Source organism: Lissotriton vulgaris, chromosome 11 (assembly GCF_964263255.1).
Source record: "Lissotriton vulgaris chromosome 11, aLisVul1.2, whole genome shotgun sequence".
Taxonomy (NCBI): domain Eukaryota; kingdom Metazoa; phylum Chordata; class Amphibia; order Caudata; family Salamandridae; genus Lissotriton; species Lissotriton vulgaris.
The window spans coordinates 1009786649-1009812960 of record NC_141699.1 but is presented as its reverse complement, the minus strand read 5'-3'; the positions used below and the strand labels follow the sequence as shown (position 1 = coordinate 1009812960).

General features: G+C 45.4%; 1 protein-coding gene across 1 annotated transcript in view; it reads right to left on the bottom strand.

Moving 5' to 3' along the window:
• LOC147683933 (transient receptor potential cation channel subfamily V member 6-like) overlaps nt 1-16381 on the bottom strand; it is a 201188-nt gene extending 184807 nt beyond the window's left edge. The window contains exon 1 of the mRNA XM_086944925.1: nt 16076-16381. Coding sequence (XP_086801051.1) covers nt 16076-16215 — 140 coding nt within the window. The 5' untranslated portion in view covers nt 16216-16381. The remainder of the gene's footprint in view (nt 1-16075) is intronic.
• Between the last annotated feature and the right edge of the window lie 9931 nt (nt 16382-26312).

The following is a 26312-nucleotide window of genomic DNA, read 5'->3' as shown; positions in this document are numbered from 1 at the left end:
ATCTGATGTGGTTTGACAATACAAAAGTTATTTTTATATAACCTTGTGTGTAGTTACTTTTGTGGTGTGCCTAGGATGTTGTTGCTGTTGTGTGCGTGCGCAAATGCCTTACACATTGCCACCGGGATAAGCCTGTCTGCTCGTGCCAAGCTACCAAGGGGGTGAGCAGGGGTTATCTTGGCGTGTGACTCCCTTGCCCTGACTAGAATGGTGGTTTCTGCCTGGCTTTGGCGTAAGCCTTAGCCAACCAGACATCCCAGTTCTAACACCGGGGTTTGCTGGAAATCTGGAGAAATATAAATATATTTTTTTCTCTTCTTCGCAGTGGTATAGGGGGTGTAGAGGTTATGGCATTTTATAGCAAATCCAGTGAGAGGACTAGGGACACTTCAAATTAAATGATATCAAAAAAAGACTAGGGGTTTAGCGGGGACAGAGAGTATTCCGGGCAGATATCATCTGTCTGCAAGAAACCCATATAGAAGAATTAAGAATTGGTCTCCTAAAAACTCTGGGTTTCAGATTTATAGCAGGTACCACTCAAGGGACTTGCACACGAGGAGCTGTAATCCTAGTCCAGAACAATAACCTATTGTTTGCCCAAACTCACACTGACCCGATGGGGAGGTGGGTGATTACTAAGTGCAGCCTTATGGGGAATGTCTCTTTTATGCTCTGTTCTATGTATATGGCTCAATAATGGATGACCCAGGGGGTTTTAATTGGTTGAATAATGAACTAGCACACTAGCTATTACCCATCATTCTCTGTGGGGATTTTAATGTCAATTTACTAAATAATTGGGAATTATATTCAAAGTATGTGAGGAGGAAACCCAAAGTATTTCAGTCAATGTTAAATATATGTGGTACACACGGGCTGATCGGTGTCTGGGCTAAAGCTAGGCCATTTGATCATGGTTTTATGTATTTTTCTGCTCCTTACTCTAAGCATTGTAGATTAGATTATTTCTTAGTATCAGCTTCATTACAACAAGAGTTTAAAATCAACAGAGTTCCTAGGTTGTTATCAGATCATAATCCATTAGTATTGGAAGTAACAATGACTGGAATGATACAAAAAACACTGTCTGGTCCTTTGAAAGAGCCCTTTTGCAGGATGAGGGTTATAGGGAGCACATGAAAGTGTGGATACCGGAGTTCCTGAAGTGGAATGTAGGGACTGCGACCCTAGTTGTCATTTGGGACTCTTTCAAAGCAGCCGTTCGGGGGGAAACAATAACATTTTCCTTGAGAAAAGGGAAAAACGAGAAGTGCAAGACGCAGGAGTTGTACCAGAGAATAGCACGAACAGAGGAAAAACTTGTTATGGCAGTACAACACACGAACGATGTTGAAGATGTCCAAGTTGGGATAGCATTAGCAAAAGCTGCAATTGGGGAAGCTCTTGTGAAAAAATCCACCGGGAGAATAGCTATCAATCAAGAAAAGATATATGAGTTTAGTGATCAAATAGGGCATCAATTGGCAATACGAACATGGCAGGAATGTGTTCGCAATGAGATTATGCATATTAGGGATCCAGTTTTGGGGATGGTGTACGGTACAAATGAGATAGAAGATGTTTTTCAGAAGTTTTACCAATATCTGTATATGAAAGGAATAGGGAGCTCAGAATCCCAAAACCAAGATTCAGTCAAGCAGTATTTATGTTCACTGCTTGAAATACCACTGACAAAGGAGACACAAGAACAACTAGAAGTCCCCTTATTATGGGAAGAGGTGTCAGCTGCACTTGTGAGTTTGTCTGATGGGAAATAATAAAATCCGAAGTTTATAAAACATTTTTGACCAAGTGAAGGTTCAGATAACCTTCAAGGGAGAGCTTCCACCAAAATCTTGGGCAGAAGCAAAAATTGTGGTTAAAAAAACACGGTGGCCAGACTAGTATTAAATCTACCCCCTCGATCTTCCTCAGCTCCCAGTTTGAGAGCCCTTCACTGGCTCCCTGTCAGAAAACATATAACATTCAAGGTCACAGCCCTCACAACCTTGTTAATAAACTGAAAGGGCATCACCCTTCCAGAACTCTCTGATCGGGGGCACTATATGTGCCCCCAAGGCCACTAAGCTGTGGCCCAGGCGGAAGAGGGCCATGTTTGAGGCCCCAAAGTACCTGTCCTTCTTCCTTTTCATCACAGTCGGACCACCATGAACAGGCAGTCGGAAAGGGATATCCTTTCCTAATCCCATTGGCAGTTAAGGCAGAGCTGACAGAGTTTGGTTTAGTTTGTGGGGCTCCATGGAGCTCTCTGCAAAGAAAGATGTCACAACATTGACATACAGGGCTAAGAAAGGAGATCTCTAAATGATAGGGTGGACAAGTCAGAAGGCTATAGTCAGGGCTAAAGGAATCATGCAGAAATGGAGGACTAAATTATTTGGCATGGTTGATTAAATTAGGTGACAAGGAAAGGCAAATTGTGTGGTATAATGCAACACAGTCTGGGCAAAGATTTCCCCTCATTGGTACTAATTAACAACCAAATACAACAATAAGCATCTGAAAGATGACCAGTCAACGTTTTCCAAAGCCCTTCCACTGCTCAGCAACAAGTCACCATGATTTTAGTAACTTTTGATACATTTGTCCTAAACAATTTTGGTGAACATTTGCAGATTATGCAGCAGATGATGGATTGTGTGGCAAATACGGCAAATCCATTATTATGCGGAAAAGGATGTGACAACAGAATTGCATAATCCCAGGGGTCCTGGCTACAGTACACCTGGAGGGCAAATCTCTGTAGGATTTGAGAACCAACTTGCCAAAATTGCTTGGTCAAGGTCGGACACAGTATATACAGTTTAAGCGGGACGAGATGGCAGAACCCTTAGTGGTGGACAGGTGCAGGGCTGTGTGATTGGTGTGACCACACTGGGCGTTGACCTGGGGTTGGGCCGTCATTTTTGAAAATGTTTATTATCATTTTAAAAGCACCTGCTGCCTCGTTCCTGGCCTCCGGCAACTTTCAGACATCAATTAAAATATCAAGAGAAGTCTTGTGATTAATCGTCTTCCTGGAAAGAGACCTGATGTTTGTCTAGTGGAAATTTTGACTCATCTTAAGGAAGCACAGAGGTTAAAATGCCTGCTGCTAAGAACGTGTACCATGCAGATAACGAAGTGCATATAATGTAAATAGGTCAGTGGGTTCCTGCTTCTGTAAGTAAGCTCCTTTTGTTACATGTCGTTTATAAGTCAAAATCTTTGATAACTTTATTTCGGTCGAAGACCATAAAAGTGCAGATAAAATACATACAAGGCACAGTAGTTAAAACAATAAATATAAGCAATTAGTATTAGACATAAAAAGTTGATTAAACAAAAAGTTATCAAAAGACAAATCAGATAAGATTATTTTTAAAAAGAAAAAATTTATCCAGATTGTTAACATTAACTTTAAACAAAGCCTTTCCTTCGGCGCCACATACCATGTAAAAAAGTAGGAAACAGCAAAGACAATAGGAGGCGAGGTGTCGTACATTAAAACTCTACACGCCTGCACACAATGCCTGAAGCCCAAGTTTCTACATAGTGGGATCAGCCAACATTTTCTTATTGTGATATACGCTGGCCAGAAGAACATAACATGGGCGACATCTTCTCGGATGTAATTACATGCCGGGCAGGTTCCATTTTCTGTTGTAGCCCATTTCGAGGTAAATGCCCTGATTGGCAGGCAGCCATGCCTCAATTGAGAATATAATTTCCTCGCAAGAGGGGGTTGAACTACATCTAGGAATTCCTCCCGCCGAGGTTCAGATTTTACTAAGAGGAACTCAACAGACAGCCTGCCCTGGGTTGTTGAGCGTTGTAGTGCAAGTAAGTTTTGCTGCCTCACCAGGGTTAGCAACTGTGCCCTAGGTGTCCTCGGGCAGCTCAACTCGGGGGTCTCCCATATCTGGGGCAAGCCTACATAGGTGGTGAGGGCCTTGATATGAGATAGCTAAGGAATATTTATATTTTTTATTTGTCCCCAGACTTCCAAGAATTCAGCTCTATAGGATGCCAGTTCCGGTGCTGACCAGAACCTCCTCCAATAGAGCAAGGGCCGAGCGGCTACCAGTTCCTCTATGGACTCCAGGCCCAAATCCAATCGCAAGGGAGTAAGTGGTGTGCTTTGCGGTAGGCCCACCAGGTTCCTCATAAAGGACTGCTCAACCCTCAGGAGGCTGGATGTGTTCTTATGTACCCAGAGTTCAGCGCCATACATGGCTGCTGTCCTGGCCTGGAGTCCATAGATCTCAATGACAGGAGCAACCGGTTTGAAGTCTGATGTTCTATGGAGCTTACTGATACCCCCTGCTATTTGCGAAAGTCTAAGGGCAGATTTAGTAATTTGGTGACCCCAACCAAAATCTTCTGTCAGAGTGATGCCAAGATAGACAAAAGTTTTGACCCATTCCAGGGGAATACTGTTCAGGACAGGGTTTGGGCGGGTGTGCCTCGGGGGATTGAAAATTATAAACTTGGTTTTATCCAAGTTAACCTCCAATCCCCGCGAGGCACAGAATGTTGCAAACCCGTCCAGAACACGCTGGATGCCCGATGATGTTTTGGATAGCAACAGAGTGTCATCCGCAAACATCAGAGGGGGCACCCGACCAGTAGCCAACCAGGGAGCGTTGTTGTCTTTTACACCATTTAGGGCGTCCACAAGGCCATTAATGAAAAGGCTAAACAACAAGGGGCCAGAACGCACCCCTGTCACACACCCCTAGATACAGGAAAATGGGCTGAAAGATCCCCATGTCTCCCACACCTGACCTGAGCATAATTGCCAGCATGCAATCTAGTCAGGGTGTTCAGTAGATAAGGCGGGAGACCCAGATCTGCCAGTATTTTCCACAACTTTTCCCTGAAGACAAGATCGAAAGTGGCCCGCAGGTCCACAAAGACAAGGTAGAGGCTGCCACCCTTTACTCTTGCTGTTTTCCAGAATAGGACCTGGAGCCGCAAAATTTGATCCAGGGTTGAGATGCCAGATCTAAATCCGGCCTGGAGAGTAGTCATTATTTCATATTCCTCCATCCACCCTTGTATCCTGTCCAATATGATCCTACCCCTTTAGTTTTTGTGTTGTATCTATAAGGCTAATGGGCCTATAGTTTGATGGGGATAGCGGACAACCCTTCTTGTAAATGGGGACGATCTCAGCTCCCAACCAGGTGTCCGGTGGATCAAACCCCATGAGAACCGCATTAAACAGGATAACCAGGTATGATGCCCATATTTTAGGCTGAGATCAAAACAGGTCCCCAGGCAATTTATCAAGGCCAGGAGCTTTGTTGGGGAGCAGCCTTGCTATGGCATATTCTACCTCCTTCAGGGTGATGATCTCTGGCATTACAGGGAGATACACCTCTGGAGCATCCAGGTGATCCAACGGCAACCCCGCGCCCGAGGCCCCCACCAGTCGATACTCATGGTGGGGGTCTGGGATGGGGGATGGCGGGAGGGCCACAGCTCCTTCCAGGGACAGATCAGTCGTCCCGGCAATACTATACTCTTGGGCAGGTTTGGAGCCTAGGCGAGGAAGATCGTCACGCTCCAAATTTGTATATAGTGCTCCGAAATGTGCCTCCCACACTGAGGGCGCAATATTCGGGGAAACGGCCTCCCCTCCCCCTTTTACACCTGAGCTAACAGTGGCCCAGAACGACTTGGCGTCCTTTGAAAGGAGCGCAAATCTCAAGTCCTCCCACCTCGTTTCCTCCCAATCCCTCTTACCTCTAATAATTGCCTTTTTATAAAGCACTCTAGATAGCCTAATTCCTACACTATCTTTGGATTTAACTGCCGTAAGGAGGTCCCTTTTTGCTTTCCTGCAGGTGTCATCATACCAGGGGTGTGTCTCAACCCCTCGCCGTTTATTCCCACTTACTGGGCAAAACACATCCCCCAGTGCGAGAGTCAACTGCCTATGGATTTCTACGGCTTGACCGTTAGAGGCCGAATCACTCATCTTAATAATCCGAGGTACAGCAATCTGATATATTTCGGCAAGCCTGCTAGGGGAGTCCTCAAAGTGGGGCCATTTAACCCTGCGCCTATTGTTGGCTACCATAAGGGTCAAGATCTCAGTATTGGGTTTGGCATCAGGATTTGTCAGCCCGAAGCTCCCTGGCTTAAGTGTTAAGACAAGGGCATTGTGGTTACTATCTTGCCTCGGTAAGACCCTAAATTCCATCAATCTATCCCAGTGTTTTGCTTCTATCATTATATAATCAATGATGGAAGTTTGTTCTGCCCTATTAAACGTGCTGACCCAGACGGTCAGGGTCCAGCCTCCCATTGCACGCCCGCAGAGACGTTGCAAGGGAAGATGATTTAATTTGCAGGACCAACGGGGTCCATGCCCTGACAGAGGGGATCTTAGGGTCGGGGATACGCCAAAACGAGTCTTCATCATCCTCTTTGCCCAACTCGGGGCTGACCAAAGGCTCGAATTGGCAATTGAAATCGCCACCAAGGACTATAGCGATTGAGGGGTCAAGTGCCTGGATAAAAAGATCCAATACATTGATTGTATTTGATTCCTGCCCATTCCTGACTGGCCTTGGATAAATATTTATTATGGCTACTTTGGGCATGTTTTGGGGTGTCAATAGCACACATTGGACGTCAGGGGAATTAGTTGGTATTTGGGCTTCCTGGACGCCCAAATGCATACCTATCCAGATCGATGAACCACCCGATGGACGACCTCCACCCCTAGTTGTTGCCAGGATATCGAAGGGTGCATAACCTGGGCTAACACTCTCCTCCAATGCCCAGGTTTCCTGCATCAGGCAGATGTCATGTGATGCCATGAAGGGACCCCACTCAGGCGTAAGTAATTTATTTTTTAACCCAGCTACATTCCACGAGAGGATTTTTATACTTCCAGCAGCTACCTCAACAATGGCTTGTGGTTTCCCTATTCCTATGGCGGGGGAGCTATCACTAGTGGTGGTCCCTAACTGAATTATCCCTTCCCTCGTTTCCATACTAGGTACAGCCTCCATGGGAGTACAAGCTCCCAACTGGTACTCCATTACCCCCTTTTCTCTCCTTCCCTCCCTGATCAGGGGATGAGGTACTGTATCTTCTCCGGGGGTATTATTCATATCATTTCTCCCCAATGCAATTACAAGGGTAGGTGTTCCACTGACAATATTTAGTGGAGAATTCTCATTCACAGGGCGTCAATCCACCTGTTCCAACACACTGAACCTGTTTCTTTGAGGTAACAGTGAGAGTGGAGGAATATATGAATGAGTGTCCTCCCAGGTTGTTGCCCCCTGTTGCATTCTATATGGGCGACTACTATGGCCCTCACCATAGTGGACACTTTTACAATGGCCAGACCTCAAGTAAGGGGTGGGATAGAAGTATGACAAATGGAGGGGTAGGATTTGGGTGTTTTAATCTATTGGGGGATATACTACAGATGTATTCAACAGCGCTGATATCCCTGAAATTTATTACTACGGTGTTTCCTGCAATAGTTTTAGGTCCCCTCCCGATCCATTCTATTCTTCTGACAGAAAGTATTTCCCCTAAAACATTTGGAGGTAGAGGCCTGTTGGCATTGAGCCATTGTATACACTTATTTTTTAAGTCTGTATGGTCTTCACTTTTTCCCTGGCTTAAGGGCGGTACCCCCGTTAGTACTACGGCACAGGGTAGAGATTCTGGGGGGAGATCGATGGTCGGCAACTCCAATGAGGTACCTTTAGATAATGCCTTTCGGTTGGTTGGATTCCGATTTTGTTGTTTTCACTTCCTATTTTTCCATCCCTAGGTAAGGGTTTTGTTTCTCCACAAATGAGAGTAGGGTTTCTAATTACCTGGGAATTTTCAGCAGGTGTATTATTGCTGGGTGAGGGGCTAACAGAATCAGGGACTGACTCAGTGATATTCGAAACTAGCCTTGTACCTTGATTCCCAATAGCACTATTTTTGGGTGAAGCGGTCCTGCCATGGGGAATAGTCTTTGGAATACCGCCGACCTCACTAGAGGCAAGCTTTCCCAATGGACTGGTAGACTGTGTTCTCCCTAGACCCATATTATTAAGGGTAGAAACCAATCTATCAATCCTAGATACCAAGGGTTTAATGTGTGTGCCAATAGTCTGCTCCATCAGAGCCTGAAAATCGGCAACAAGGTTGGTAACCCAGACCGGTGCACCCACAGTCGATAGGGAAGGGCCAGCAGTAGCTGTTACAAGGTCATGTTTGGGCATGGTCCTTTTAATTAGTTTTTTTGGTAATCTAACTTTCTTACTTCTGGGGCGCGATTTGTTTGCTACAGTGATTGCGGGGGGAAGGGGGGAACTAGAAGCATGAAAGCTGACTTCTACATCTATGGGAACCTGAGCACAAGGCAACTCAGCAAAGGGCGATGTGAGGAAGGAACTTGAATCGGAGGGTTAATTGCAATTGCTGAGTAGTCCCCCACTTGCTGTGACAGGGGGGCAGCAGGAGTAGTTGATAATCTTCTCTCTGTGTTTTCTATTGCAGTTACCACTACCTCAATAGTTTTTTGAAGCATCTTGTCAATAGCCGTTAGGTTAGGAAGGGATTGTGTTGTCGCCACCTGCTGCCTAGTCATGGGGCGAGAAGCAGCAGGCTTTTGGAATTTACCCATATGACTCATTTTTACAAGTAAAGGGGGACTAATCCTTGCCTAGTCAACGCTCCCTCCTAATACCAGGAAGAGGGATTGGAAACAAGGGTAACCACGTATTGATAGTTTCAGATAACAGTACCTTTAAGTATTTGTCCACTCTTCGTGGTTGTCCTTTGGGGATGTTAGGGGAGTGGCCCGTCCCGGCCTCCTCTGGCCACGGACAGCCACAGATGGTCCCGCCCTTGTCCCGGGCTTCTCCCGGCGCTGCCCGTGCGCGTCCCGCGGGACGGGAGGTGTTCCTTGAACTTAAAGCACCTCCGGGCGCGTTGATGGCGTCACTTGTGCGCCGGACCCCGGGGCAGCTGGGAGATGTAGTCTCCGCTGCTCAGAGTGGGTCCGGCTTGATGTCGATGCAGCCGTTGCCCTCATGGCGTGGATGACCCAGAGTGGAGTGCGGTTCCCCTCACGGCGGTAGAGGAGCCAGGTAGGCGGTAAGCGAAAGTCGTTGCCCTCACGGCTGCTGGAAAAGCAGTAGCAGAGTGCCCCGAGCGGGTTCGGCGCTCCTTGAACTTAAAGCACCTCGGTGCGCGTTGATGGCGTCACTTGTGCGCCGGACCCCGGGGCAGCTGGGAGATGTAGTCTCCGCTGCTCAGAGTGGGTCAGGCTTGATGTTGATGCAGCCGTTGCCCTCACGGCGTGGAGGACCCAGAGTAGAGTGCCGATCCCCTCACGGCGGTAGAGGAGCCAGGTAGGTGGTAAGCGAAAGCTGTTGCCTTCACGGCTGCTGGAAAAGCAGTAGCAGAGTTCCCCGAGCGCGTTCGGTGCTCCTTGAACTTAAAGCGCCTCCGGGCGCGATGATGGCATCACTTGTGCGCTGGACCCCGGGGCAGCTGGGAGATGTAGTCTCCGCTGCTCAGAGTGGGTCCGGCGTGATGTCGATTCAGCCGTTTCCCTCACGGCGTGGAGGACCCAGAGTGGAGTGCAGTTCCCCTCATGGCGGTAGAGGAGCCAGGTAGGCGGTAAGCGAAAGCCGTTGCCCTCACGGCTGCTGGAAAAGCAGTAGCAGAGTGCCCCGAGCGCGTTCGGAGCTCCTTGAACTTAAAGCGCCTCCGGGCGCGTTGATGGCGTCACTTGTGCGCTGGACCCCGGGGCAGCTGGGAGATGTAGTCTCCGCTGCTCAGAGTGGGTCCGGCGTGATGTCGATTCAGCCATTGCCCTCACGGCGTGGAGGACCCAGAGTGGAGTGCAGTTCCCCTCATGGTGGTAGAGGAGCCAGGTAGGCGGTAAGCGAAAGCCGTTGCCCTCACGGCTGCTAGAAATATAGAACATTGAGCTTTTAACGGTCACCCTAGAGCTGTTGCAAACTGCAAGGTATATGTTCAATCAATCAATCAATCAGATCATTTGTAAAGCGCACTACGTACCCATGAGGGTCTCAAGGCGCTAAGGGGTGGGGGGTGCTGTTACTGTTCAAAGAGCCAGGTCTTGAGGAGTCTTCTGAAGGTCAATAGGTCTTGGGTCTGCCGTAGGCAGATGGGGAGGGTGTTCCATGTCTTCGCAGCGAGGTGGGAGAATGATCTGCCTCCAACAGTCACTCTACGGAAGCGGGGGACAGTGGCGAGGGCATGGTCAGTGGAGCGGAGCGGGCGGGTGGGGGTGTAGAAGCTGAGTTGGCTGTTGAGGTACATTGTTCCGGTGTTGTGGAGTGCTTTGCGTGTGTGGATGAGGAGCTTGAAGGTTATCCTCTTGTTGACGGGGAGCCAGTGCAGGTCCCTCTGGTGGGGTTTGATGTGGCTGTAGCAAGGGATGTCATGGATCAGGCGCTGAGGCGTTCTGGATGCGTTGTAGCCGTTTCAGGAGTTTGACCGAGGCTCCTGCATAGAGGGCGTTTTCCTAGTCAAGTCTGCTGCTGACGAGGGCCTGGGTGACCATCCTTCTTGTTACGGTGTGGATCCACTTGTAGATCCTGCGGAGTTTGCAGAGGGTGTTGAAGCAGGAGGAAAAGGCGGCATTGACCTGCTTTGTCATGGAGAGGGTGGAGTCGAGGATGACCCCTAGGTTGCATGCGTGGTCGGTGGGTGTTGGTGCTGTTCCTAGTGTGGTTGGCCACCAGGAGTGGTCCCATGCCAAGGGGGTGGATCCGAGGATGAGAACCTCCGTCTTGTCCGAGTTCTGCTTCAGTCAGCTGTTTCTCATCCAGTCGGCGACGGCCTTCATTCCTTCATGGAGGTTGGTTTTGGTGGTGTGGGGGTCCTTGGTGAGGGAGAGGATCAGCTGGGTGTCATCGGCGTAAGAGATGATGTTGAGGTCGTGCAGTCGGGTGACACGGGCAAGTGGTGCCATGTAGAGTTGAACAGCGTTGGGCTGAGGGATGATCCCTGGGGTACGCCGTAGATGATCTTGGTGGCTTTGGAGCAGAAGGGGGGAGGCGGATGCTCTGTGTTCTGCCGGAGAGGAAGGAGGTGGTCTACTCCAGGGCCTTCTCTTGGATTCCGGCATCGTGGAGGCGGGTTCGTAGTGTGCGTTGGCAGACAGTGTCGAAGGTGTCTGAAAGGTCCAGGAGGTTGAGGGCCGAGGTTTCTCCGTTGTCTAGCAGAGTCCTGATGTCGTCGGTGGCGGCAATGAGGGCAGTTTAGGTGCTGCGGAACCCAGATTGGAACAGGTCCAGGATGTTGTTCTCCTCAAGGAAGCTGGTCAGTTGTTTGTTGACAGCCTTTTCGATGACCTTCGCCGGGAACCACCTTGGGTTTCTTGAGTAAGTTGTTGATTTCGGCATGCTTCCAACTCTCCATGAAGGTTGCTGTCTCGAAGGAGATGTTGATGGCTTTCCGGAGATGGGGTGCGATGGCGGTGCTGGCTCTGTTGAAGATGTGGTGTTGGCATGGGTCTGACGGGGATCTGGAGTGAAGGGTGTTCATAATCTTGATGGTGTTGTCGTCATTGATGTTGGTCCAGGAGAGCAGGCGGTTGGTGCGGGTGGTGGTCGTGGGGTTGGAGGTCTCGGTGGTTTCCGGGGCAGTCGCGGCGTCGAAGCTGTCGTGGATGTCTGTGATCTTGCGGTGGAAGAATGTGGCCAGCGAGTCGCACAAGTCTTGCAAAGGCAGGATGTTGTTGGTGTTGGAGCTGGGGTTGGAGAGTTCCTTCGCGATGTTGAAGAGCTCTTTGCTGTTGTGTGCATTGTTGTCTAGGCGGTCTTTGAAGGAGGCCCTTTTGGCGGATCTGATGAGGTGGTGGTGTCTGCGGGTGGCGTTCTTGTGGGCCGCGTAGCTTTCTGGTGTTCGTTCACAGATCCAGTTCTTCTCTATCTTTCGGCAGGTTTGCTTGGAGGTCTGGAGGTCTTCAGTGAACCAGCTGGCTTTCTTTATGGTGTGGCTGTTGGAGGGGATCTTGAGCGGGGGAGGGTGTTGGCGCAGTTGTCGATCCACTGTCTGAGGTTGAGGGTGGCGGCATCTGGGTCGGTCGGGTCTGCGGGTGAGCTCTGGGCGCGGATGGTGGTTAACTGGTCTTTGGTGACTTTGCTCCAGCCGCGGCGAGGCATCCGTTGGGTTCGGTGGTGTGTGGTGGGTTTCCAGAAGGTGAAGTGGATGCAGCAGTGGTTGGTCCAGGGGAGTTAGGTGGTGTGGTTGAAGGAGACGTGGGAGCTTGCGGAGAAGATGGGGTCAAGCGTGTGGCCGGCGGAGTGGGTAGATGTTGTGACGAGTGTCCGAGTCTGAGGTTGGCGAGGTTGCCGTTCAGGGTGGAAGAGTTTGAGTCGTTGTTGTTCTCGAGGTGGAAGTTCAGGTCCCCGAGGAGGATGTAGTCCGTGGCGATGGAGTTGCTGAACTGTGGTCGGGGTCCGGTGAGTCTGTAGACGAGGGTTCCTCTGAGGGTGGTGTTGGGGTTGGTGTGGATCTGAAAGTACAGGTGTTCGGCGTTGCTGAGGGTGTCGTCAGTGCTGGTCGAGACTCTGAGGGTGTTCCTATGGACAATGGCGATTCCTCCTCGTATTCCGTGGAGGTGATCTTGTAGCTCTCTGGGATGGCTATGGCGATGTCGGGTGCCGAGGAGTCGTTCAGCCAGGTCTCCGTCAGGAAAGCGACGTCTGGAGTGTTGGAGTCATGTAGGTCCCAGAGTTCCACGCCGTGTTTGCGGGTGGAGCGGATGTTGAGTAGGATGCATCTGTGATAGTTGGGTTGTTTGGTGGGTGGGTTGGCGGGAGGGGTGCTGGTGAAGCTGCAGTTCCGGCAGCAGAAGGGTCCTTGTGTGCGCTTCGGGGCGGCCAGGCAGCAGGTGCGTGATCGTCTGCCGTTAAGTGCGTGGAGGGAGCTGGAGTCGTAGCAGAGATGGGCGTCGGGGCATTTGCGGGGGCCTGGGGTCCTGGTGCTGGCGTGGTCCTGGCGCAGACGGGTGCAGACGGGCTTGCCTTAGGCGCGCCTTCAGCAGCTGTGTGGCCTCCATATGAGGGGATGTGGGAGGAAGGAGCAGCTGGGAGGGGGGATCGGGGTGGCGAATGGGAGAGTCGGTGGGCGGGGCCGCAGGGGTTGCAGTGGCAAGAAGGGAAGGGGGGGCGGTGGTAACAGAGGGCAAAAGAGGGCACAAACGTGAGTGAATGGTCAAGGACAAAACAACAACAGTGCAAATACAAATAAAACAGGCATGGACAACAGTGCTAAATACAGTGCAATTAGCAGAGCAGGGCGCAGGTACCGATAGCAGAGAAGACAATGCGGGGCACGATCCAAGTGAGCGGCAGCAGTCGGGTTCAGGGCAGCGTCACACAGGTGGTGCTGTGCGGCGGCGAGGGGAGTGACCTGCCAGGTGACCGGGTCAAGGGTCGCTCCATATATTTATATAGATAGAGCTATATGTTTTTTTGTCCAGTCTTTCATTATCCTAATCTTGTGAAAGGGGTTCATTTGGTAGAAAACAATTCTTATTATGAAAGAGAACCCTTAACAATGATGTTACGTTTTAAATTCTGAATTTGTGCTTTTTCAGACCAAGGACTCTTAAAATATACTGCCTACCAGTATGGATGACATGTGACTCCTACATCTTGTAGGCCTCTGCCTTATGTAAGATTTCCTATACACTGATTTAAACACATATGATTGTCTCTGTGCAAAGTATGTGTGATGTAAAGTGTTCTGACTTGACTTGAGGGGCGCTGTTAAAGGGTGGTGGTGATGGAATCCATGGCAGAGGTGATCATTGGGGGGGCGCTAACAAGCACTGTCGCACAGGGCGCCACCAGTGCTAAAGCCGGCCCTGGACAGGTGGCGGCACAGCCAAAGACAAGGGGGCATATTACCAAGCAATAGCGATAATTATCGCTATTGCTTGGTTAGCGTGAAAAAAATTATCGCCGAGCTGCGGCGATTTTTATTGCAGATATACCTTGGTATTACCAAGGTTTATCGCAAATGCGATAAAATCGGCCGCAATGCATGAATATTGCTGAAAAGTCAGCGATATTCATGCATTAGCGAGCTAATGCTCTTAGTCATGTTATCCACCTCCCATTGGATAACATGGCTAAGAACTGATCAGGGCAGGTGTTAGCTTTTGGAGATATTCGCGCTTAGCGCGAATATCTCCAAAAGTTGGTAATAGGAGATAGCGATGTTAGCGACTGTTTCCAGTCGCTAACATCTTGGCACGCCCACTTTGCATGTCATTAGTGATAAATATCACTGACATGCAAAGTGGGGCCCAAGATGGTCGCTATCTCCTACTAGCTGTCGCTAACTGGTGTTAGCGACAGCTAGGTAATAGGGAGATAATTTTATCTCCGCTTTCTTGGCTTTTAAAGCCAAAAAAGCGGAGATAAACCCCCTTGATAATATGCCCCAAGATTGCTTCTTTTAGGGCAGTAGTGAGAACCTAGAATCCCTTGCACACTTCTTTGTTTTTTTTGATCGATATACAATAGGCTGAAGAGGTGCTGCTCAGATGGCTACTTATGGAATTAGGATGATAAGAAATGGTATATGAACCTGATGACAGACACTAGCAATGTTATCCTAGTTAAGGATGTGACCTATGCATGAGTAGACCCAGGCATCAACCAAGGCAGGTAATGCAGACTGTTTCCTACCCCATTTGTATAATATATGTACCTAATATATGTACCTTAAACCCAGGGTCACTGGAAGCATGCGGCAGGGGTGGGGCAAATTATGCGGCAGGGTTGAGTAAATTATGTAGCAAGAACAGGGGAATAATGCAACGTAATGTGGCACATTTTGTGATAGTATTACTTTATTATCTGGACAGTTTTACATTTGCTAACACTGCCTGCCCATTGGTTGCACCTCATTATTACCAGTTTAACACCAAAGTATAGACCCGAGGAACAGAAAGGGGACCAGTGAACCTTCTCAAAGGGCCTTCCGTCCACTGCGCAACACACGTGTTGCTGCTTTTTTGGTAAGTTGTAACTGTTTGAACTAGAAACAATATTTTTTGTTGTTTAAATCTGCATAATATGCACCAGATTATGAATTATTCGGTAAAAGCGGAAAATCTGTGAATATGCGAAAAACTCCGTGGCTACACAATCGCATAATTCCAGTGACCCTGCTCACTCACACCTAAGTTTTTTGACAGTCCCTTAAACTGTGCTGCATTCTTTAACATCTAAATGATTCTTTCATGCGTTGACAATGAATTTATGTCTCTGTATTTATTAAGTATTTTATTGTGATTGAAGAAGCAAATTCCTAATAAACAGATTGGTTTGTTGTCATGGACTTGCACCAAGGCACCTAGGAATGTCCTCCTTTTCAAGAAGGCCACGAGGAAAAGAACTTGTCTCGGTAAATTGGCCTTTAGAAAGTTTGGGCTAGTACGTTGGTATTACAGAGGAGGCTTTTAAACCCTTCTGTGGCCCCATACAATGCTGACACTATCAAAAGTGGAAATAGTTGCAAAACAAGACGGTTTAGATCCACTTTTCATTGCAACGCGGTTTCGTTTCATCCTCGGCTCTTTAAAAATGTGTCTGACAATAAATGAAGGGTGAACAGCAAAACACACAAGATGATGGACGGAATGTTGCACAGTGGCAAAACATTCACCCCCAGTCACAGATCTGGGTTTAGTCCATCGTTATTTCGCTCACCAAGCCACCCCAGTTCAGACGTGGCCATATGCAAATCAGTCTTGAACCTGTGCCTCATGGGAACAGTCCAGACCGAACTGCCAAGCCAAGTCTTCCCTGGTCATTATCTTTATGGTTGTTTACCCAATCTCCTCCAAAAATACAATTACTTATGAAATTCCATTGTAACTATCAGAGGCCGCAGCTACACGGCGAATACATTAGAAACTCTGCATGCAAGCACCATATACAAAATTCATGATGTTTGTGTTGAAATGGCCCACCGGCCCCTAATCATCATTCGGCTATGAATACACGTAACTGTTTCCAACTTATTGCGAGTTATTTTTACTTACTCTTTGCTTTTGTTGTTCAGGATGTCATTCACTGACACTTGGCTGCTGACGCTGGAGAGTCTATCAGAGCCCATCAGAAACCTGGTGCTGGAGTGCGAAGAGTTTGTCGATATCCGAAACATGTCGAAAAAATTATTCATCACCTGTCCGGATGAAATCGCAACCAAATAAAATATGTGTTGCCGTGGACACTTGTCCCCCAAACGCAGAGGAAACGGCAGGCGACAGCTGAAAATGGTGCTGTTAATTAATACGTGGCAATTGCCACTCACGAAAGGCTAACTTTGGCGTCCTTGGTTTCTTGCTGCTCTCAGGGCTCGCCTTCTGTTTATCATTCGCAGGAAGTCACTTGTCCTGTAAAGTACTCAAAACAACCACATGCTAAATGGAAATGATCACCAGCTTGTTTATGTTAAACAAGCACTTAAGGTAGGCTGCTAGGACTGTCACGCCAAGTGTGGACAGGGCATGGTACACAGGTGAACCTGCCTCATCTGGGAGGATCATTTCTGTTTGATTGCAAACAGGTAAATCAGGTGCAGAGTTTCACACACAACCACATCGCATTGGCTCTGAGACACAAAGGGACATATTACTAAGCAATAGCGATAATTATCGCTATTGCTTGGTTAGCGAGCTGCCACGATTTTTAACGCAGATAAACCATGGTATTACCAAAGTTTATCGCAAAAATGCGATAAAAATCGGCAATAATGCATGAATATTGCTGAAAAATCAGCGATATTCAGGCATTACCGAGCTAATGCTCTTAGCCATGTTATCCTCCTCCCATTGGATAACATGGCTAAGAACTGCTCCTGGGCAGGTGTTAGCTTTTGGAGATATTCGCGCTTAGCGCGAATATCTCCAAAAGTTGGTAATAGGAGATAGCGATGTTAGCGACTGTTTCCAGTCGCTAACATCTTGGCACGCCCACTTTGCATGTCATTAGTGATACATTTTTCTGACAAGCAAAGCGGGGCCCAAGATGGTCGCTATCTCCTACTAGCTGTCGCTAACTGGTGTTAGCGACAGCTAGGTAATAGGGAGATCATTTTATCTCTGTTTTCTTGGCTTTTAAAGCCAAAAAAGCGGAGATAAATCCCTTGATAATGTGCCCCAAAGAGTTAGCTCTGAGTAGGTATGGTTTACTATTGTAGTACTCCTGAATTCCAGGAGTAAGACAGGGGTATTACTTTTGGAATACTAGAGCAAACCTGGAGTAATGGAAGAGTACGTCCAAGCAAGAACTTTGTGAACCGGGTCCCAGGAGTAAGCCAGGCATCCTACAGGAGTACCCCGCTCTTACTACTGGATTTGAAGGGTAAGTTTGGAGTATGTCACACCAACTCGTATCCAAATATTTATGAATCACACCCTTTGTGAAATGGGCCAATAGTGCATTTAGTATATCATAAGCAAGCCATAGCTAAGCCCCAGAGTTGGGACTATTCAGACCCAGGGCCTGAGTCACAAGGATATTGCTATGAGTAAGGTTGACTTACTTTAGTAGTACTCCTGGCCTACTCCTGATTTCTAGGTAGAGTTAATCACAGCCAACATATTCACAAATCAAGCCCCTGAATTCTAGGGGGACAATTCACAAAGACTGATGTGAGTCTGTATGACTTACTCCTGCTGTACTCTTGACTTACTCGTCATTTTCAGGAAAAATCCAGAAGTACTCCTGACTTACTCTGGCTGTATCTTTACATGCAGATTCTTTGCTAGAATAAGCCACAGCAAAATCTTGATCAATACATCCTTAAGATGAAAATGGAGTGCTCCTGCTTACCTATGGTATTTAAGAATGTAAGATATCTGTCTTGTCTGCATGGTCATCCTGGATTTTTCACCTCATACTGGACCCTATCTTGTTGCTGGTTTTTGAATTTTGCACACCTCACCCCTGCTAACAAGTAGTAAAATGTCTGCTCCCCATGTTAACATGGTTGAATTGAAATATTCCTAATTGGCATAATTAACTTGCCAATAAGTCCCTGGTTTATGGTAGAAAGTGTACCCATGTCCTGGAAGTCAAATGCCACCAGTGGACTGCAGCACCTAATGTACCATTAGCTACAGTGCCAATGCAAATATAGCATCAGGTCTACCCTGTGTAGTTTGGCTGTAGCAGTTTAAAAACTGCAATTCGACCTGTCAAAATAAACCCTTTTGACAAGTCAAACCTCCCCTTATAAATATTAATAAGGCAATCCTTTGTAGGCCTTGCAGCCCGCAAGGAAGAATGCATGGGTTTAAAAAGTAGGACCCGAATATAACATCAGGTCTACCCTGTGTAGTTTGGCTGTAGCAATTTAAAAATGCAATTCGACCTGTCAAAATAAACACTTTTGACAAGTCAAATCTCCCCTTATAAATATTAATACAGCAACCCTATGTAGGCCTTGTAGCCCTCAAGGCAGATTGCATGGGTTTAAAAAGTAGGACCCAAAGTATTAAGGGCATATTACCAAGCAATAGCGATAATTATCGCTATTGCTTGGTTAGAGACAAAAATGTATCGCCGACCTGCGGCGATTTTTATCGCAGATAGACCTTGGTATTACCAAGGTTTATCTCCTAAGCGATAAAAATCGGCCGCAATGCATGAATATCGCTGAAAAGTCAGCGATATTCCTTAATTTCTGAGCTAATGCTCTTAGCCATGTTATCCACCTCCCATTGGATAACGTGGCTATGAACTGCTCAGGGCAGGTGTTAGCTTTTGGAGATATTCGCGCTTAGCGCGAATATCTCCAAAAGTTGGTAATAGGAGATAGCGATGTTAGCGACTGTTTCCAGTCGCTAACATCTTGGCACGCCCACTTTGCATGTCATTAGTGATAAATATCACTGACATGCAAAGTGGGGCCCAAGATGGTCGCTATCTCCTACTAGCTGTCGCTAACTGGTGTTAGCGACAGCTAGGTAATAGGGAGATAATTTTATCTCCGCTTTCTTGGCTTTTAAAGCCAAAAAAGCAGAGATAAACCCCCTTGATAATATGCCCCTCAATTTTCGCATGTCCTTAGAAGGACCACCTTGAAAAAGCTACTTTTTACTGTGACGGGCATAAATATCCTATGTAGAAAACCAGAGTACAGATTAAAATTCTAATACTGTATCTCAGGAATGGGACGAGCTAGAAAAATAACTAATCAACTATTTTTAATAGCTATTCAAAATTCAATTCAATGATGAAGTCCGATTTCTAATCAATTTAAGGAAAAGTAACTTTTAGAAAATTCCCTTTACACTTCCTAAAATTCCTGGGGATAATTTGTATTTGCAATCCAACCTCTTCCAGGCAGTAATTATCATTTGAATGGGTGTTTGAAATGCCTGCCAGGAGCAAACAATAGACTGACCTGAATGGTCAGTCTGAATTTCACAGAATATGCAGGGTGGGGACTGTGCCCATTCTTTTTGACACTGTAGTGTCAAATCCTGTTCAAGAGTCAAAACCTGCTTGACTTATCTTGTTGGGCGGGTCATACTTTCTCAGTAAAACTGCGTTTGTTGAACAACAAAAACCTCAAAGCTGTGCATAACTGATTCTACACCTATCTACAGGATATATTGGCCTGGCTAGCTCACAGTGCGCCATCTGTACCCCTAACCTAGTAAGGTAACAGGGAGCATGTGCAACCTCAGCACATAACAACCCTGACTCCCCAGGGAAATACTGAGAGACAGAAGAAGTTCTCAAATTGGCATTTCAATATTCATTGAAGTGAGAAGTTTCTTGCGTAAAATATGTGCAATGCAATAATTAATAGAAGGAAACAGAACACGGTAAACAGCATCACAAGAATGGTAAAGAAAGTGAACAATTCAGCCATTGGGCTTTTGCATAGAGTATTTGCTTGCACATATGTACAGATATAGTTGTGCTCCTACTTAGCGCTCCCTCTCCTAGTGTGCCTAGCGTGGATGAATCTGAAAGTATCCCTGTAGGGTGATCGAGCTCCCCAGTTACCTGTGGGTATGTTTAATCTGGGAGCCCATCTTGGTGTAGAGCTGGGCACCATCCTTCTGAGGAGATAAACAAGATTTAGCTGGGCTGGAAATCCAGCATGGGGCAATACAGACAGTGTCAGTGAAATACTCTTCTACCTAGGCAAAGGAGTGGTGTTGTTTATGTAATAAACTTCACCCATGTTACCATGCCGAAGTCCTAGTCAGGCGGTAATTATTGATTCTATCCTGACAAAGCTGTCGCCAAGTGAACAATAATAAATAACATCATTTTGCGCAGTGAAACTTAGCTGTCATCAAAATGTTTAAGAATCTGATAATATGCCTAAGAAGATATGCAAATGCAAGAAAAGATATTCCATGGAACATTATCCATACAAGCATGCAAGCAAATGTGTGTCAAATATCGAATGTCATCATTCAAGAAAAGATGTCAACTTTAAACGTGAGCATATAAAATGGTGGCATTCCTGTCCGGGCCTAGTGTGAGCACAAGAAAGTCTCCTAGGTTTACATAAAACACTTGGGGCGTACTTCCATAGTAGAGAACAGGATGTCAAGACAATTTCTGTGAGTTCACTGTCTGGTTGCTGAAGAATCCTGTTTTTATCCTGTCATTCTTCTGTCTCGATTTATTGGGTGTACAGTGGCTACTTCAAACTGGATTTTGATATTAGATTTGGGAGGACAAAATGATTACTATAGCACACTCCACACACACACACACCATCCCTTAAAGCCCAAGTTTAGTATGGCCAAAGACCTTGCCATCTTAAAAATGACCAAAGTGGGTAGGGGTGGCCCTGGGAACTTTTACCCCATTGGTTAGGTTATGGCCAGGATTCATTCCTACCCACTAGTTAATGCCAAGTATAAATGAGGCATCTCCATGCACCCACTTGAACACACAGTGGAATGGTGTGGCTCACTGGTTAGAGGTGGCAGACCCGGAAGCAGAGAACGGCCCGTGACCAGTGTTCAATTCCCGACGCGGCAGGGTCGTGGACCAGGGTCAGCGGACTCGATCATTCTCGCTCCGGTGCCTACTCTAACCAGGGATCACACTCGGCAACTCTGGGCATTAGCTGCCTCATCTCTACAACGGCCCCCCACATTCGCTGGGGATGCCTGGTTTCACCTTGGAGATACCCAGTAGGGACCATCTCACAGGGATAGCCAGGATGGGTTCCCCAGCGGTCTACAGCACCACGACGCCTCAGGGCAGCAGTGCGCTTTACAAGACACATACATTTCATTACATTACATTACATCACTTCAGAACACTTCTAGATCCGAGGAAGAACAGAGGAGGACTGGACCTGCTGTCTGTAACCTGATGGGAGCCCTGAAGAACTGGACCTGCAGCCTCTTGTACTAAAGACAAAGAAGTGGACTCCAAGGGTCATAAGGCTGACCTCCAATTCAAAATCGCTTTCCTGCCACTGTCCATCTTACCAGTGGCAACTGGACCTGGACTGGAATATGCTGTTGGCCTCTGTCTGATACCCTGTGAGTTTCTTAGTACCTCCCCTGAGGCCCTGGGGGCTTTAGAAGAGTGATCCAGTAGGAAGTGTGCTCATGTAGGTTTGGAACTTACAGGTCTATAGACAGAAGATAAATCTCTGACTAGAACGAACCTGGTTGGCGTCTCCGACTGGTGATTTATCTTGATCAGCTTCGGAGCATGCCCAGGCCTAGTCTAATGCGACCATTGACTACCATTGGCACTTCGTGCTTCTTGGTGCTATGCATACTTAAAACTTTAAAAATATATATCTCCGGTTTTCGGTATTGAACTTTCATCATTTGGGTGTCATTTTGTCCATTAAGTGTTATTCAGTTTTTCTAATCCTGTTTGGGAGTTTTATTGTTTTGCATTTTGACTTTATTACTGTTTTGGTACTGCATAAATGCTCTACACATTGCCCTAAGTTAAACCTGTCTGGCCTGTGCCATCACTACTAAAGGGTTGAGCTCCACTTTAATTTGTGATTTTGAGGGTTCACCCTGACAAGGATTGTGATTGTTTCTTGAGGTGGGTAGTCACCTACCCCAATGAACAATTCAATGTTTTACAAGGAGTTAGTCAGGAGTACTGCCAGAATAAGTCACAGTAAAATCTTTATGAGTCAGACTCAAGAGGTTAGAAAAGGGAGCACAGGGAATTGTATAACATAAGACCACTTTCTCATTTAGTGCTGGTGTGACTAAGGGATACCGATATACCACTGCGATCCGCAATGTTTATAAAACAATCCGGTTGTGAGGGAACACAGCAACGAGTGGTAGGAATAGGAAGCAGTCTCCGATTGCCCGCAGCACCCGATCCAGAAGAGGCTAGCTGAGCAACCACCGCAGAGCCCAACCAGGAAGCAAACAGGAACCAGAGTCAGAATTACGTGCATAGATCCCAGCGCGATGCTGCCTAAAGTACTTCCTCCTCATTGCATCATGGGAGTTGAAGTTCACAACATGCAAGGTAGGCTTGGCTAAGACCGAACCTGACAGTATGAACTAAGAAGAGCATGGAAGAATCCATACTACAGTCGGCTAGCACCTATTTGGAGGTCTCTGGGAACCCCTGACTACTTAGAAGACTCCTTAGCAGGCCCGCAGGCATAACAAAATGGGACAATTGTTTGACTCTGGCACATTGCAAAGCTGAAATTCATTGCTAGAAGGAACAAATGGGAAATTATCCAGGTTTAAATATTATCAGCTGGTGAGTTGGGCAAAGGATAAAGAGAAAATCTTAGAAATTACTGAGAATCTGGAGAATGAAAGACAAATTGACCCAAAAAGAAAGGAAATATCGAAGTGGTATTGGCATTTGATACAGACAGGAGACAATGAATTCACTACCCCAGATAATGTATGGAAAAAGATCTTCCCAGCACAGGACTCGCAATGGCAAGTATCCTGCACATTTTTATGGCAAATTATAGTTTCTACACCTCTTAGGAGAAATCATCTTTTTACTTTACACAGGTCATATTGGACACCAGAAAAGCTATCCAAAATGAATAAACAGGTGGTGAAAAATTGTCCTAAATGTGGGGAACCAAAAGCGAATGACATTCACTTGTTCCACCTGTGCCCGCAACTTGACATTTTCTGCGAAGAAGTGGATAAGATTATCGATAAAGTTTTAGAAACGAACATTGAGGTAAGCACATTTATCATTATTTTTGGTATTTTGGAATGTAATGATTCTACTACTGTATTAAGTAAAAAACAAAAATACTTAGGGGTCTATTAGGATGTAGGGCGGATCGCCACCACCCGCATGGCGATAGCGATCCGCCCTACATCCTACCCTGCCGGCCACTCATTTCCCCACCATATTAGTATGGCAGGGAGACCCCGGCTGATGGAAAGACCGGCCACCGGTTTTCCGCTGGTCGACCAATCGACCGGGCGGAAAAGGGGTTATATATGGTGACGGTGTCTGCTAGACACCGGCATCCATATTAGCATGGGAGCGGGAAGAAGCCACGGAAAGGCATGCAGATTTTGCTTTCGGGGGCCCATTACGGGGGGTGCACACATTGTCATGGACATGGTGGCAGGCACCTCACAGTGCCTGTTACCTTGTGCATGACAATGCACACAGTGCATCAGTCCGCCACAATGCTGGGAATGGAGGATGCCACCACCACAGTGGTGGTGGCATCCTAATCGCCGGTGCAGGACCGCCACACCACTGGCGGCCGTCCTAGCAACGCTAGAATGGCAGATAGACGAAAGTCCGCCCGCCATCGTAATAGGCCCCTAATTATTCATCTTAATTTTACTAGCCGGACGCGAGATATGCGTAAAGCGGATACTCGCAACTCCTCCTAATGCAGTAGAATGGTTTCGTTCTGTAGAGAAGGTTAGGAAACTAGACAAGTCCAGAGGAAAGCGTAATAGAATCAGATTTTGGGAACTATGGGTTAAAAAGATGCGGTAGGGTAGGTAGGGATGTCCAATGATTACACACTATGCGATACAACAAAATCAGCAGAATCATCATGGTGAATCCATGATTGATTATTCCAAAGAATTTGAAGGTTCCTAAGACATGATCCTACCTTGATACAGAAGGGCGGTTTCTACTCAGTTGGAAAAATCCAAAAATTAGAGAGTTCTCTCATGATAAAGTGATCTTGTCTACCAAAACCTCAATAATCTCATAAATGAGGACACAAAAAAAAAGAAATGTTAAGTGATTTAGTTGATTTGTGTTAATTGTATTATTAATCTGTAGCATTGTAGCAGGTTGTTGAGTTTGTAGGGGATAGGGTCAGAAGTTAGTGAAACTAGAAATAATTTAAATTCATTGATTTTTTATACTTTTTTAATGGATTATTAATGATGTGAATCTTTTAAGTCTTATATTTTGAATTTAAAATTAGCATTTTAGTTTGGTTTTATTATTAATAATAGTACGTTATATTCTAGTTGCAGGTTCTTACGTTTGTATGGATATAGGGTGGGAAGTTAATTAAGTTACAAAAAATCTCAAATTATAGTTAATTTTAATTATGAAAATATTTCAATAATGATTTATTTAACTTATAATTTAGTTGTGGGTTGCTGTGCTAGTTGAGGAATGGGCTTGGAAATGTAATTGAATGAATTGCTCTATCATTTAATGCTATTTATTAAATTAAATCTTATTTAATTATGTATTATGCAAATTACCTAATTATTTAAATTGATATTTGTTTGTTGAACATGTATTTTTATGCTGTATTATTTTGTTTTTGGGTTGTAGGTTGCAAAGAAAAGAAATATATAATAGTTTTATATCAATTGATATTTATATGTAATGTATTAATTTGTAATTAATAGTGTTTTGATATTATTTTGCATAAAACAAATTAATTTATTTAATAGTAAATATGAATTTTGTTTTTGCAATGATATTTGTTATTTACATTTGCTCTGTCTTTATGTGTTTATCAAAAATAAATACAAACATAAAGATTTAATAATTGTGCTATGTTTTTAAAGAAGGTGATATTATAAATACTTGTATGTTTTTTCTTTATTTCTTGTTTAACTTATAGGTTAACATAATCTTTCTGTTGTTTGATAGTAAAAATATGTATTTATTTCTAAATACCCTAATTTAGTAAAGTATTAAAAATGTATACTACATTTTCTAAATACCCTAATTTAATAAAGTATTAAAAATGTATACTAAATTAATACCATTTGTATTCATCTATGTCATCCTTTTAAAGTCAAACACTTTCCCTACTTTTGTTTAGACTGAAGTGGGTATAGTAAATATATAACCCTTCCTAAATCCAAGACTTTCCTTACTGTTGTACAGACTGGAGTAGGAATAGTAAATATGACCTTTCTGAAGTCAAACAATTTCCACAATGTTGTTTAGACTGGAGTGTGAATAGTAAATCTAAAGCCTTCGAAGTCCCTCACTGTACCTACTGTTATGTAGACTGGAGTAAAATTAGGAGATCTAACCTTCTGAAGTCAACCACTTTTCCTACTGTTGTTTAGATAGGAGTGGGAATAGTAAATGTAACCCCTCCGAAGTTCAACACTTTCCCTATTGTTGCATAAACTGGAATGAGAAGAGTACAGCTAATATTTTCAGAAACAAACACCTTCTTAATATTGGTGCAATAAAATTTATATGAATAGTTGTTTATTTTTTCTTTTACATTATTTGATTTTATTTTTTTCAATATTTTTAGTATTTTATGGTAAATGCCTTTTCACTTTTTTTATATTCTAAATAATGGCTAAATTAATTAATATGTTGTTGTATGTACTTTATTCGATATAAAATATCATGAAAGCTTGAACAACGTATTTTTTAAGATTTAAAAAGTGCAGAAATTCATACAACAATTAACATATAAAAAGTTTGTATAAAATCCATTAAAAGCAGAATATAAAACAAATTGTACACTGTAGACAATAAAAACAGATTCATTTACAAAAAGCAGTTAGGAGCATTTGGGCCCAGAGGATGTTAGCGCTTGCTATGTTTTAACAGGTTTACACGTAGCACCCAAGCACTGCCCAAGTATTTTGCCACCGCACAGATCATACTAAAGGACGAAGTGTCTGATTTAAAAGTACGCAGTGCTACCCTGTAATCGGTAAACCCCAGGTTTCTGCATACAGGTTTAAGCCATTTCCTCCTGGGAGCACTGTAAGCAGGACATGCGAAAAGGAAATGAGGAAGTGATTTTAATGGGGCTTGGCAACCTGGGCAGCTCACAGAAGCCAAGCTATA